General features: G+C 44.3%; 1 protein-coding gene across 1 annotated transcript in view; it reads left to right on the top strand.

Moving 5' to 3' along the window:
- Positions 1-3,041: 3,041 nt before the first annotated feature.
- The window catches only part of PRKCA (protein kinase C alpha), a 411,365-nt gene continuing 401,817 nt past the window's right edge, over positions 3,042-12,589 (top strand). The window contains exons 1-2 of the mRNA XM_058561412.1: positions 3,042-3,477; positions 6,534-6,565. Coding sequence (XP_058417395.1) covers positions 3,305-3,477; positions 6,534-6,565 — 205 coding nt within the window. The 5' untranslated portion in view covers positions 3,042-3,304. The remainder of the gene's footprint in view (positions 3,478-6,533; positions 6,566-12,589) is intronic.

The following is a 12,589-nucleotide window of genomic DNA, read 5'->3' as shown; positions in this document are numbered from 1 at the left end:
TAGACACAGTGAAAGGTAAGTCTTCCCCCACTCCCCTGCACAACCATTCCTGGCAGCCTTGCTGTTAACCTCTGACTGGGGATTCTGACTCATCCACTCTTATGAAACATCATCCTACATCTCCTGCCCAGCTAGACCTTGTCTCTACCCATTTCTTGAGACCTGCCATTCACCCTGACTCTAAACACTGCCTAATTAATTATGCATTGCACTAGTTGTCTTAGCTCTCCTAAGCCTTGAATTCATCGCATAGAGCAAAACGTGAGCCTTTAAATCATCTTGGTTACTATAAATCTCAGAATCAAGCTTTTTCTACACTTGAAAGCAATTCCTATTGCTCAACAGGAAAATGGCCTGGTCCTTTTGAAAACAGACCAGTTATCTGCAGAGAGCAACAAGTTGTAAGTAGCATCGTAAAGACTATTGGTTTTAAGTAAACCACTCGGGTTCAGAAGCATCAGTTTAAACATTTTATTTTTTTATTGTGAGGAAGATCGGCCCTGAGCTAACATCCATGCTAATCATCCTCTTTTTGCTGAGGAAGACCGGCTCTGAGCTAACATCTATTGCCAATCCTCCTCCGTTTTTTCTCCCCAAAGCCCCAGTAGATAGTCGTATGTCATAGTTGCACATCCTTCTTGTTGCTGTATGTGGGATGCGGCCTCAGCATGGCCAGAGAAGCGGTGCGTCGGTGCGCGCCCGGGATCCGAACCCAGGCCGCCGGTAGCAGAGCGTGTGCACTTAACTGCTAAGCCACGGGGCCGGCCCCAGAAGCATCAGTTTAATGGCCTGACTTTGAGCCCAGCCTCCAGCCTCCGGGTCCTCCTGGTCTAGGCAACACCTCTCCCAAGAGTCTCAAGCTTACTTCTCAAAGGCAGGGGTCACAGAGGGGGGTTCTCACAAGGTCTCTGTTCAGTCTACCATTCCCTGTTTTTTTCCTGCACCTTCCCCATGAAACAGCAGACTCTAAAATAATTACTAATACTCTGACTGACTGACCACGCCCTCCCTAGGGGTTCTCCTTTCTGTAATCCCCTCCATTTTAGTGCTACCATGAGGACTTCTCAGGTGGGCAGCAGGGGTTAACTGCAGCCCACATTCCCATCAGTCCTTGCTATAGGCAATGTTACACTGCATGATAATTCCTTGCCCCAGGCGCATCCCCACCCCCGCCCCCATAATTGAGCTAAGCTGTAGGCAATGGAGCACTCAAGCTCAGCCCAGCTATCAGTCAACAAACTTCCAGTTAGTTCTCTCCATACCCACAAGTAATAACAGTAATAACTGAGGCAAGAAAGCACAGCCACACCCTGCAAGAAAAATATTGTCTCCATTTGGTCTACTCACCGATGAGATCAGTCACTCTACTCTGTACATAGAAGATGGGCAGGCTGCTGCCAAGGTCCACTTGGTTCTTAGCTCATCTTCCCTATGACTTTGCTCATGGATTCCACTACCAGCAACCCAACCTCCAACTCTCCCATATATTTCTTCCATCATTACATCAAAGCTTCAGGGAAATAGAAAGAAGCTTGTCTTCCTAAAATGCGTGAGGACCACTGTCTTCAAGATGGCTGTGAGGAAAGAACTGTGTTTCATTCTTTTTTGCCTCCTTGGACTGGAGGGGGTTGCCACGAATGGCAAAATTTCTGACCAGGTAGAATATCAAGCAGGTTCTCTTTAAGCACCAACTACACTGGTTCAAGAGATTGTAAATGGGCTGGCACAGTGCATGCTCCACTAATGGCCAGTCAATAGCTTACACCTATTAAAACATAAAAGACATTCCTATTATCAAGCATTCAATTAGGCATCTTAAAAAATGGTAGCCCTACTTGGTCTATGTGATATGCTCTAAGTGGTATCTACCTTAGAAAAGTTTTCTATTTTTTGTAACTTCTTGAAGGATTAAACATATTCTCTTTCTTGATGTCTTTAGTTCATGAAGTTGTTTTGTGAACTTAGTGAATCTGACAATGAAATAAAACAATAATGAAATACTGGGAGATAGCTGTTTCCCTTATGCATTTCAGCATTCTAGAGGCAGAACTAATAAATATTCAGCAAATGATTAGTTGGTATATCCCACGTGCATCCTTTACATATCCATGCCAGCTACCCTTTCACAAACAGTTTTACTTGGTAATTTACAAATGAACTGGCTGCACTTTGCACCTGCCAGTACTGCAGTAATTAGCTTAGGACGCAAAATGATTTCTAAATTGAGCTTCTGGACTTGTAAAAATCAAGAAAGCCTGATAATCAACGTTGTAACTGTGGTAGCCAACGAGTAATGGGATAAATAACTAGGACAAGTCCTTTAACCACCCTACGTCCAAATTAGATGTCCATACAAGACGCAGGTGAAATATAGGCCAACAATTAGAGGCAGGTGAAAGGGTCAGTGTTCAATGATTTAAAATCGTTCCCTTTCTCCCGCCATATGGAAAGAGCGTGAAGGTCTAGGGGTTGTGCATTTTAGGGCGCACACAATTGGAGTGACATTTTAGCCAGGTGAAACCTCAAGTTGATACAGGCTGATAAAACTTGGACATCGTGTTCTGGAGGATTGGGAAGGGGGAGAAGGGAGAGTGAGCGTCCGAGCGGGTCGGACCGAGCGGCGTGGGCTGCGTCGTACCCCGTCCTGGGACTCGGGGCTCCCCTCGGCCACGCAGACCTCCGACCCCGGAGACGAGCAAAGAGGAGCGAGAAGGATGATCTGGAGAGAGCGAGCGGGAGTGGGAGGAGAAGACGAGAGAGGAGCGGAAGAAGAGGAGGAGGAGAGAAGGGAAGAAAAGAGAAAGGCGGTGGAGGAGAACGGGCCCGCCCCTCCCGGCGCCCTCCTCCGCTCCCAAATTCCGGCGGGCCCTCCCCCAGCCGCCGCCGCCGCCGCCGCCGCCTCCGCTCTCCCGGCTGCTCCGAAAACGCGGAGGCGCCGACTCCTCCGGCGCCCGCGGCCGCCCCGCGCGCGCCCCCGTGGGCGCGCGGCCACCTCGCCCGCGCGGCGCTCACTCTCGGGGCATGCGCGGTGGGCGGCGCCGCTCCGGCCGCCTCTGCCGCCGAGAGTAGGAAGCGCGAGCGCCGGGCGCCGGGCTGTCAGTGAGCGTGGGGCCAGCGAGCGAGCGAGCGAGCGAGCGAGCGGCTCCGGCTCCCGCTCCGGCCCGGCTCTCCCCGCCTCCTCCGCCGCGCCTCCTCGCAGCGCCCCCGGCCCGCGTCCCCGCCGCCCCTCCCCCGCTCGCCCCCGCCCACCCGGCCCTCCCCGGCTGCTGCTCCCCGGCGGAGGCAAGAGGTGGTTGGGGGGACCATGGCTGACGTTTTCCCGGCCAACGACTCCACGGCGTCTCAGGACGTGGCCAACCGCTTCGCCCGCAAAGGGGCGCTGAGACAGAAGAACGTGCACGAAGTGAAGGACCACAAATTCATCGCCCGCTTCTTCAAGCAGCCCACCTTCTGCAGCCACTGCACCGACTTCATCTGGTAGGTGCGCGCGGGGCGCGGCAGGGCGCACGGACGGCATCCCGGACCCCTCTGGCGGTGCCAGGGGCTGGGGACCAGTTCCTCCCTAGGCCGGGGTCCTTTCGCCCTGGGGACCCTGGCGCGGGCCCCCCAGTCCAGGCGCGTCCACCCCAGGGCTGACTCACTCGGGGAACTTGGAGAGACGGCGGGAGTCCGAACTCTCGCCCGGAATGACACGCGCGCGCCCGGCCGCCCCGGCCACTCTCACACGGGCAGGACTCCCGGGAAAGTCGCCGCCGGGTCACACACCCCCTGCCGCAGGAGGGAGGCTGGCCCCGCGCGGACTGACGTTAACCCCCTCCACGGGTCTAGTGCCCCCGACCTCCCCAGGCGCGCCTGCTCTCCCGTACAGATAGTGGAGCAGCCCCTTGCCCGGGTGTGAGCGAAGGGGAAAGCAACAAGGAGAATTCAGAGGGCAGAGTTTCCGGAGAAACGCGCCCGGGAGGAGCCGGGGGAGCCCCGGCGACTGCGCTGCGCGGTCCAAGTTGGCGAGCCAGGCTGGGCTCATTCGGGGGGTGTGTGTTTTGTGTTTCCCCTGTAGCTTTGGGTCTCTGCCTACTGTAGCTTGTATCTACTGGGCACGGAGAGACTTCGACTTTCCTGGGTGAGCTCAGAGATCGGAGAGGCAACAAACTGTTGAAAGCTTGCAGTGGGGGAGGGGGAACTAGAACGGAGCAGGCAAATGGCAGAAGGGCAGAGGGAGTCATTTAAAATAGACCCTGTCAACACGAGATTAGACCTGTAACCCTGTTGATGAGGACAGAGGCCTTATTTAAGAAAAATACTGTAAGGGCTAAAGGTGTCAGATTCAGGTAATTTATAGTGAACCCAGGTGTTCTTAACTTGGGGGGGTTGGGGAGGAATTGATAAAAGGATGGGCTTCAGGGGTCTCTGAACCCTGTAAATCTAGGTGAAATTGTGTTCATATGTGTGTGTGTGTGTGTGTTTTTTTTCCTGGTGAGAGAATGATTGCTTTTATTAACTGATTCCTAAAAGGTCGGTGACCCCCCTCCCTCCCCAAAAAAATAGTTTAGAAAGCTGGAACTAAGGGAATTCCAGTTGTTCCAGTCTGAGGAGCAGGGGTTTTGTTTTAGGTTGCCACACACCCTGCCTCTTCCACCTCTTGTAGATGTAGGAAGCTCCCCCAAGTCAGGGCTGTGGCTAGGGTTCCTTAACTCCCACCTTTCCTAGGCTGGGGGACTGTACTAGGGTGATAGTGCCATAGAGTTCACCCTGCCACCAGCTGGCTGTGTGGCACATGTGTCTTGTTGGGACCCTAGGGAAAACGTATGGATGGATGGCTGAATCCATCACACCTGGGGAAAAGCATCTCCAAGGGCAAATCCCACAAATGTGCTAATAAAGTACTGAATTTTTCCTTTATGGATGGCTCTGTTTGAATCCATTACACCTGGGGAAAATCATCTCTAAGGGAGAGTCCCACAAATTTGCTAATATGGTGCTTAGTTTTTCCTTGATGGATGGCTCTGTTTGACTCCACACCTGGGGAAAAAACATCTCGAAGGGAGAGTCCCACAGACATGGTGCTAATAAAGGTGCTTAATTTTTTCTTTCCTTTTAGAAATCTCAAAAGTACACTTTTATGAAAAGCACTGCCACCTCGGTGAATGATTTCCACTGTGTAGTCAGTGTATGAAGCAATTGTGCTCGAAGGACTAGGTAACGGTAGATAAGGCTATTTAAAATGAGTTCCTGGAGCATCAGGGCAAAGAAGATACTGCATTTAGTTAAGGGGAGGCCGTCAGCCTCCTCTGTCAACTGTGAAATTCCATTAAAAGGGAACAGGACTGCTGATTACCTTTGCAGGAAGTAGGTAAGCTAGAAAACGGACTTGCAGCATACATACCCAGCCTAGCTAATGTCTTTCCACTATCAATTGCCCTGAAGGATTAGGCCCTGGTGACCTGTGGCACATCAGGTCACCAGGTGTAATGTGAAGTGGAAAATAAAGGACTCCCTGTCGTCTTCCTCCCTGCGTGATCCCTGCAACATTTTTTCAGTTAACTGTAAAGCAACCACTTGAAGTTGCAGGAAAATATTCCCCAAGATGTCTAACATCGGTTTTAATTTTTCAGCTTTCTTTCGTTATTGTTTCTCTGGGTCCTTGACCTACAAGTTTTATTTAAATATTAAAGCACTGATATTTTAAAACTAAATGTTTGGGTTTGAGTATGTGTTTTGGGGGATGATTAAGTTAATTATGAAGATACGTGAAGTGCTTTGTAAATCTAAAATGCTATGTAAAGCAAGAGATTATGACAACCTGAGAAAATTTTAATGCAGTTTATCTTGGTTGGAACGGTGTTTGTGGTTTAATGCCCATGTCAGCGTTTTCTGCTTAGAGAGTAAATTCTTTAATTTACAATAACAAAATAGCCTCTATAATGTGCTTTGAATGCTCTTGGTTCTCAGTAAAAATGAGATCATGATCTCAAATGCAAACAATAGGAATGATACTTTGTAAAACCTGGCTCCTTTAAGCCAAAATTTAATGTTAAGAGTGGTACCATTTGGCAATTTCTAGACAAATAATATCTTAAATTCATGACAAATGACGAAACCACTTTTTAGTTGTCTTTAGGGAGAGAAAACGATTTTCAGTTGGTCTTTAGGGACCAAATTCAGCCACTTTTTTTTTTTTTTTTTTTTTTTACTATAATGTCTTTTTTGTTACTCAAATATTGTAGCCAGCTACTTTGAATATACAGTCACGGTCTTGTCTTAAAATTTAAGTGTTGATAACAAAGTGTAAAAAAATTGGAAAGAACCTTGACACGTTGAAACAGTTCAGGGAGCTGTTGGAGGCCAGGGATTTTTTTCAAAGTTAAATTTATACAGTCCTCTGATTAGCCATTTAGGCATGTTTTTCCTATCAAATCATTGGGTTTCATATGCAAATCTTTAACTCTATAGAATGCTTTGTCACATAACTGGCTTAAATATGGTATCCAACACAAAATATGTTAAGATATTTTGTTCTTGTTTCTGTTTTTCAGGGGTTTTGGGAAACAAGGCTTCCAGTGCCAAGGTAAGCTGCCACGTTGGATTTTATTTTCAAGCGCAACATGAAATAAGCATTCTAAACAGGAACAGTATTTCAGTCATCTTTTTTTTGTGATCTAAAAAAATACTGTTTAGATATTTTTGAAATATGATAGCTATAAATTTGGGCCTTAAAAAAAAATTTCATATGGTATTGCCTAGTAATCTGCGTATAGAGCTGCCTTTTTCTCATTGAAAAAAAAAAAAAAACCTTGCTGTAATCTTTTTTGCCAAGAACGTTCTTGTCAGAAACTGCTGTCTGTGTGTGGGTGTTCAGGAAAAAAATGGAACCGCTTTGTATTCGTGTGGCTTTTCTTCCTTGCTCTTCCTCTGTTCTTCTTCCTCTCTTTTACCTATGTGTGGGGTTGGACTCCTGACTAATTTTAGGCTGTGCATCATAGTAGTAAACTTTTTTGTTTTTTGATTACTGATTGTCATCCAGAACAAAGTTTGCATGTTTTAAAGTTATGTAGCTGATTCGATAATGACCAGTTGCTGTAGTATGAGGCACATTTTTCCTTCAGCTTAAATATGTGACAACATGTGACACTATCCATTGCATCCAAAAAGAAATCAGTTTCCTCCTCTGATCTGTAGTTGCATTTCATGCACATCAAATATCTAACTTTTCATACTCTCCATTCTATTTGTTTAAACATTTTTTTTTTTTAACACTTTATAGCTTGTGAAGGCATCCCAGGTTTATTAGCCTACCTTCTGGTTTCCTGCCCCCTGTCTGTATTATGTTTATTTAGTTCTGGTTACATTTCCCATCTGGGCATAGGTTTATTATTAGGGCAAGTGGAAAGTACATTGTAGCCTGGAAAATATTATCCTAACACTGTTTAATATTAAATGCATTAGAGAGAGACACTGTGTGTACTTTTCATAACTTGAACATTGTGCTAGTAAGTTGGTTACCTTTTAAAACCTTCTGCAAATTTGTGAGTTTATTTCTTATATATGTTTTCTAAACATATTTCAGATGTGGGTATTTTGTAGTATAATTATTCATTAATACTTGACCTTTCTTGCTTCACTGTGCTTAAACCCCTGTTGAATAAATCATTTTGAGAGTTACATTGGGAAATTAAGGGGTATTCCATTAAAAAAGAGTGAAGAACAAGGTGTGTTGCCCCAGTTTCTTTATAAAAAAATGGAAAGGAGATGTGGCTCTTTTCAGTTCTGAAAGTTGTGGACCTGAACTTCATGGGCAATGTTTGGGCCTAAACTTGACCATGATTTTAGGAAGTTTAAAGATGTAAACTTGTGATTCTGGGTTCATGTGACTCACATCTGTTGTCATTTTTGGTGATGTTTGGGTGGGGACCTATGGAAACTTATAAGAAAAATATTTACTCCATTTTCTAAAAATATGATATCCAAGAGAAAAGTGGGTATGTTAATTTAAAACTATCATTTTCTGCATACAAAGAACTCAGGATAAGGTTGGTCCCTTTTAGACCTGCTCATGTGAGCAGATTTTGTTGGTAGAATCAGAGTAGACCCGTTATTAGGCTACAAGGGGAACCTGCATGGTTTCCCCCAGAGCGCGTCTATTGAACTTCTAGTGGGTTAGCAGACTGATAGTCTCACATCAGCATAACTCACTTTTACCTAAATGATAAGTGATAGTCACAAAAATTGTAAACACTGTATAAAAAAGTGAAATGATATGCTCTTTTCCCTTCCCACCCTCAGGGATAACTTCTATTTAAGATGTCCATTCATTCACTCATTCACACAGTTTTTTAAAAAGAGATCGCAATTTTCAATCATTTTGCAACTTGCTTTTTTGCCTCTGCAGCATGAGGCAGATATCCTTCCATGTCAAAACATCAGTTCTCCTTTATTCTATATAGTGGTTGCGTGTGTGGCTATATCAGATTTATTCACCCATTTCTCTATTGATGGATATTTTAATTGTTTCTAAGTTCTTACTAGTACAAATACAGCTGTCGATAATATCCCTGGACACTAGTATAGGTATTTCTACAATAGGTATCTAGAAGCGTGTGTATACATTTTAAATTTTAATGAGTACAACTAAGTTGCTCTCCAAAACGGTTCCAAAAAAATACATTTTCAGTATTAATATATGAGAGTACCCCTTTCCCTTTACTCTTATCAGTATTGGATAATATAAATCTTTTGCTGTTTTGCTCTGGTAGGTGAAAAGGGCCTCTTTTTTTCAATTTCTATCTCCCGGATAAGGTTGAGCATTTTTTTCAGACATGTTTTAGCATTTGTATTTGTTCTGTGAATTGCCTTACTGTACCTGATACTTGAAATTCAGGATTTACAGACAGACAAATTAGAACAGTGACTATGTGCTTTATGTCCTGTGCTTTGCCTCGGTAAAGAATTACACCTCAGATCTCTTTATTTATTTATTTATTTTTTGTGAGGAAGATCAGCCCTGAGCTAACATCTGATGCCAATCCTTCTCTTTTTTTTTGCTGAGGATGATTCGCCTTGAGCTAACATCCGTGCCCATCTTCCTCTACTTTTTACGGGATGCCGCCACAGCATGGCTTGACAAGTGGGGCGTCGGTGCGCGCCTGGGATGCGAACCCCGGGCTGCTGAAACAGAGTGCGTGCACTTAACCGCTACACCACCGGGCAGGCCCCAGATCTCTTTAAATAATGAGTTCCCCTACTGCGCTTACAAATTTTACTTCACAGAAACCATTTCAAGTATAAATCGATTTGTAACATGCTATCTACTTGTTACATTTTGTTTAGTATGTGTCATCTGTATTTGACTTTGAGTAGGCGTGTGATAATCCATTATATCTTATTGTTTATTGTAATTAAGAAGGCTATGTTAGCTCAGGACAATGCTTTTTAATCGCATGAATGTAGTTACCCAATGTTTTCTATTTTGGCACTCGCCTCAAAATTAATCTTTCTCTTAACATCTGACCATTTTGAAATATATGTTTTCTCTTAATGTTCTCTAACTTAAAAACTTTCCTCTTGGTTCTGTTTGATAGTCTCATTCTTATTCAGGAGAATAATTCATTTTCATCTGTGCCTTTGGCAACACACCTTCTGGAGATGGCAGCTGGAGTCCTAGGCTGCTTTTTGTATTCCTTATCTATCAGAGTTCTCCCACCTGATGGAAGCAGTACCTTCTGGCTCTTAGTATGTAGTGTGTTGCTTTGGTCAGTAGATAAAATATTTTGAGCTAAGTATACTTTTTTAACTGGAGAGGTGCATATGCTCCAAATGAGTCACACATTCATGTAGTAAGATAGCTTTAAATCTAAAAGGTTCATCATCGTTTTACTTAGTAAATGTTAAGAATTGGAAGACTAAAGAAATAAGTGAGTTTTTGTTCTAAAAACTGGGTTTGTGCCATTTAGGAAGCATTATATTTTATAAGCATGGAAAAAACATGTAAGATTATTTCTAACTTCTTCCCTTCCCCAAGATACAACATAAGTGGAAGCAGGAGACCGTTCTGAAGAAAGATCTATTGGGTTATTCCCACTGTCACTTAGTGGGCTCTCTGCCACTCTTATTTATATTGCAGTACAGGTGTACAACCCCGAAAACTGATCCTACCAGGGCAGGTAACACAGGAGGATCCCTGATGAGAATTTGCTGCCTGAAATAGTGAAACCCAGGGCCTTGAACACTGGGGAGGAGGAAGAAGAGTGCAGGATAGATCGAGAAGCCATGAAACATTTTTGTTAAGGGTCTTAGAGATGAAGACAAGCTTGTCCCTTTGTAGCTCTGAAATGACGTGGCTTGAATTTGCCTTTTGGTGTTGTTCAGCTTATCGTTCTGTTTGCTTGATCTCCTCAGTGTTTATTTCATCTCCATGAGGCTAGCAGAGAGCTGGTCCTTGCCCATCTTGATTTTTTTCAGAGAAAGGAGAGGGAGAAGGGGAAGTAGGCTTGTCTGGCTTGGTCCTTGATGAAATTGAGATTCAAACCTGGAAGATCTGTCTCCAGTCAGTAGTTTCTGTCCTGCACCAGATGCTTCCAAAAGCCGTCATCGTAGAACAGAGCAATCCACTGTGCTGCTCAGATGTTCTCTTCCTCTGGGAGAGGGGAGCCGAAACAGTCTTATCTACTATTTTCAGTACTGGAAAAGGGAATCAGCCAACTCAATTTTTTTCCTCCTCAGAGTTGGTAAGACCCATGCACTTCTCTAATTACAGTGATAGACATAGCCTCTCAAAATATGACCTGTTTATTTGACGTGCCAAGCAGTTACTTACATGGTCTGTTACATCTGGTTAACCTCGGTCTGTTTTTCTTGATTTTCCTATTCTTTCTCTTTTGTTTAATGTCACAAATTAAAATGTACTGCTAACCCAGGCTCTTTGATTAAGATACCCTAAAGAGACAGCATTAGAATTAATCCTTGCCGATGACCGTGATCAACAGGAGACTATTGGCTCTGAATGATCAACACTGGATGTTTGAGGGGTCTGTGGGGAATGAAGTCACGTTTACGTGCTTTCAATATGCCACTGTGACTTAGTTTTGAATCTTGAGCCATTTCCCTGCTAAGAACACACCAAATATTGTACTTAACCTGTGACTCGAACTGAAGCTCTGTATTTTTCAGTAGTTAAGCCTTAAAAATCAGCTTCCTTTCCCTTTGCTAATGACATTCCATTTTGAAGGCCTGTTTCAGGGTAGAGATTTCTATCAGCTCACCTGAGCGGGATGGTGTTTTATATTTCTTCTATAAGAATGCAAGTTGATGTTTGAGGGAAGAAGAGAAAAGAATGAGTCCCCCTTTGGCTGTATGGACTAAGGAATTGCAGAAAACCAGGCTGAGTTAAGGGAGGGTGACCTTTAACAGAAAGGGGATCAAGTTGGCAGCTTTTCAGAAAAGCATGTCTAGTTATTCTCATCACAGGCTGCAGGGCTCTGAGAGCCAAGCAGTGTGGACACCAAGTGCCAGGAGATGGAAGGGGTCTGAGGTCTGAGTTGGGCTGAATCATGAGGTTGGCCATCTTTAACAGAGTGTTTGTCCTTCCGTGTACTGGATCAGCCATCCCTAAGCTCAGTGACAGCCCACTGATTTTCAAAGTTGATGCCAGGATTTTCCATCATCTTTCATTTTCAAAATAGGTCAGCGTCTTGGCACCCCATTTGTCATTGGTTACCCTCCCCCCCATTAGAAGCTGTGTTAGCTATAGATGAACTCTTGGGGTTATCTGTACAGTTCCAAAAAGACAGGTCCACGGAAGAGTGAGTGTCATTTGAAACTCTGGAGGTTTTGCACTGAGGTCAGATCAAAGCATATTTCAGCTTCAAAGATGAAATTGCCAGTAATACCTAAAATACAGAAAAGTGTAGTGGAGGTGGGCAGTTAGAACTGCTTTTCTTTTCAAGTTTTTCCTCCACAAAAATGCATTAATACATGTTAGAAGTAGGGACGCATGGACAAAACTAGTGTTGAGTATTCCCATTTGGTGCTATTTACTTGTTACAAAATGATTTCTGATTAATGGCTTTCTGAATTGCCACTGTTTCCCTTAGTACATTACGTGAAAATGTTGAGTTATTTTATTCACACAGGCATACTCCCTACCAGAAGCTGGTGCTGTAGCATATGGAGTGGGTATTCATCCTACTAGGCAGTAGAAACCTAATGTTGATTTATTTTTTATCTTCTTGTTGAAGAATATTAGCCCTGAGCTAACATCTGTTGCCAATCCTCCTCTTTTTGCTGAGGAAGATGGGCCCTGGACTAACATTCCTCTACTTTATATGTGGGACGCTGCCACCACATGGGTTGATAAGGGGTGCGTAGGTCTGTGCCCGGGATCTGAACCTGCGAACCCCAGGCTGCCAAAGTGGAGCACACAAACTTAACCACTACACCACTGAGCCAGCCCCCGCTAATGTTTATTTTTGCAGATAAATCTGACGTTGTTTCTTTTTCTTTAATTTTATGATGAAATGGTTTTCTGCCCTCTGAGAGTTTCACTCTCCTGGATGATGTCATTCAGATTTAAGTTTTTAGGCACATTAACCCTTAG

This window comes from Diceros bicornis, chromosome 18, assembly GCF_020826845.1.
Source record: "Diceros bicornis minor isolate mBicDic1 chromosome 18, mDicBic1.mat.cur, whole genome shotgun sequence".
Lineage (NCBI taxonomy): Eukaryota > Metazoa > Chordata > Mammalia > Perissodactyla > Rhinocerotidae > Diceros > Diceros bicornis.
This window is presented reverse-complemented; position numbering and strand designations above follow the sequence as displayed.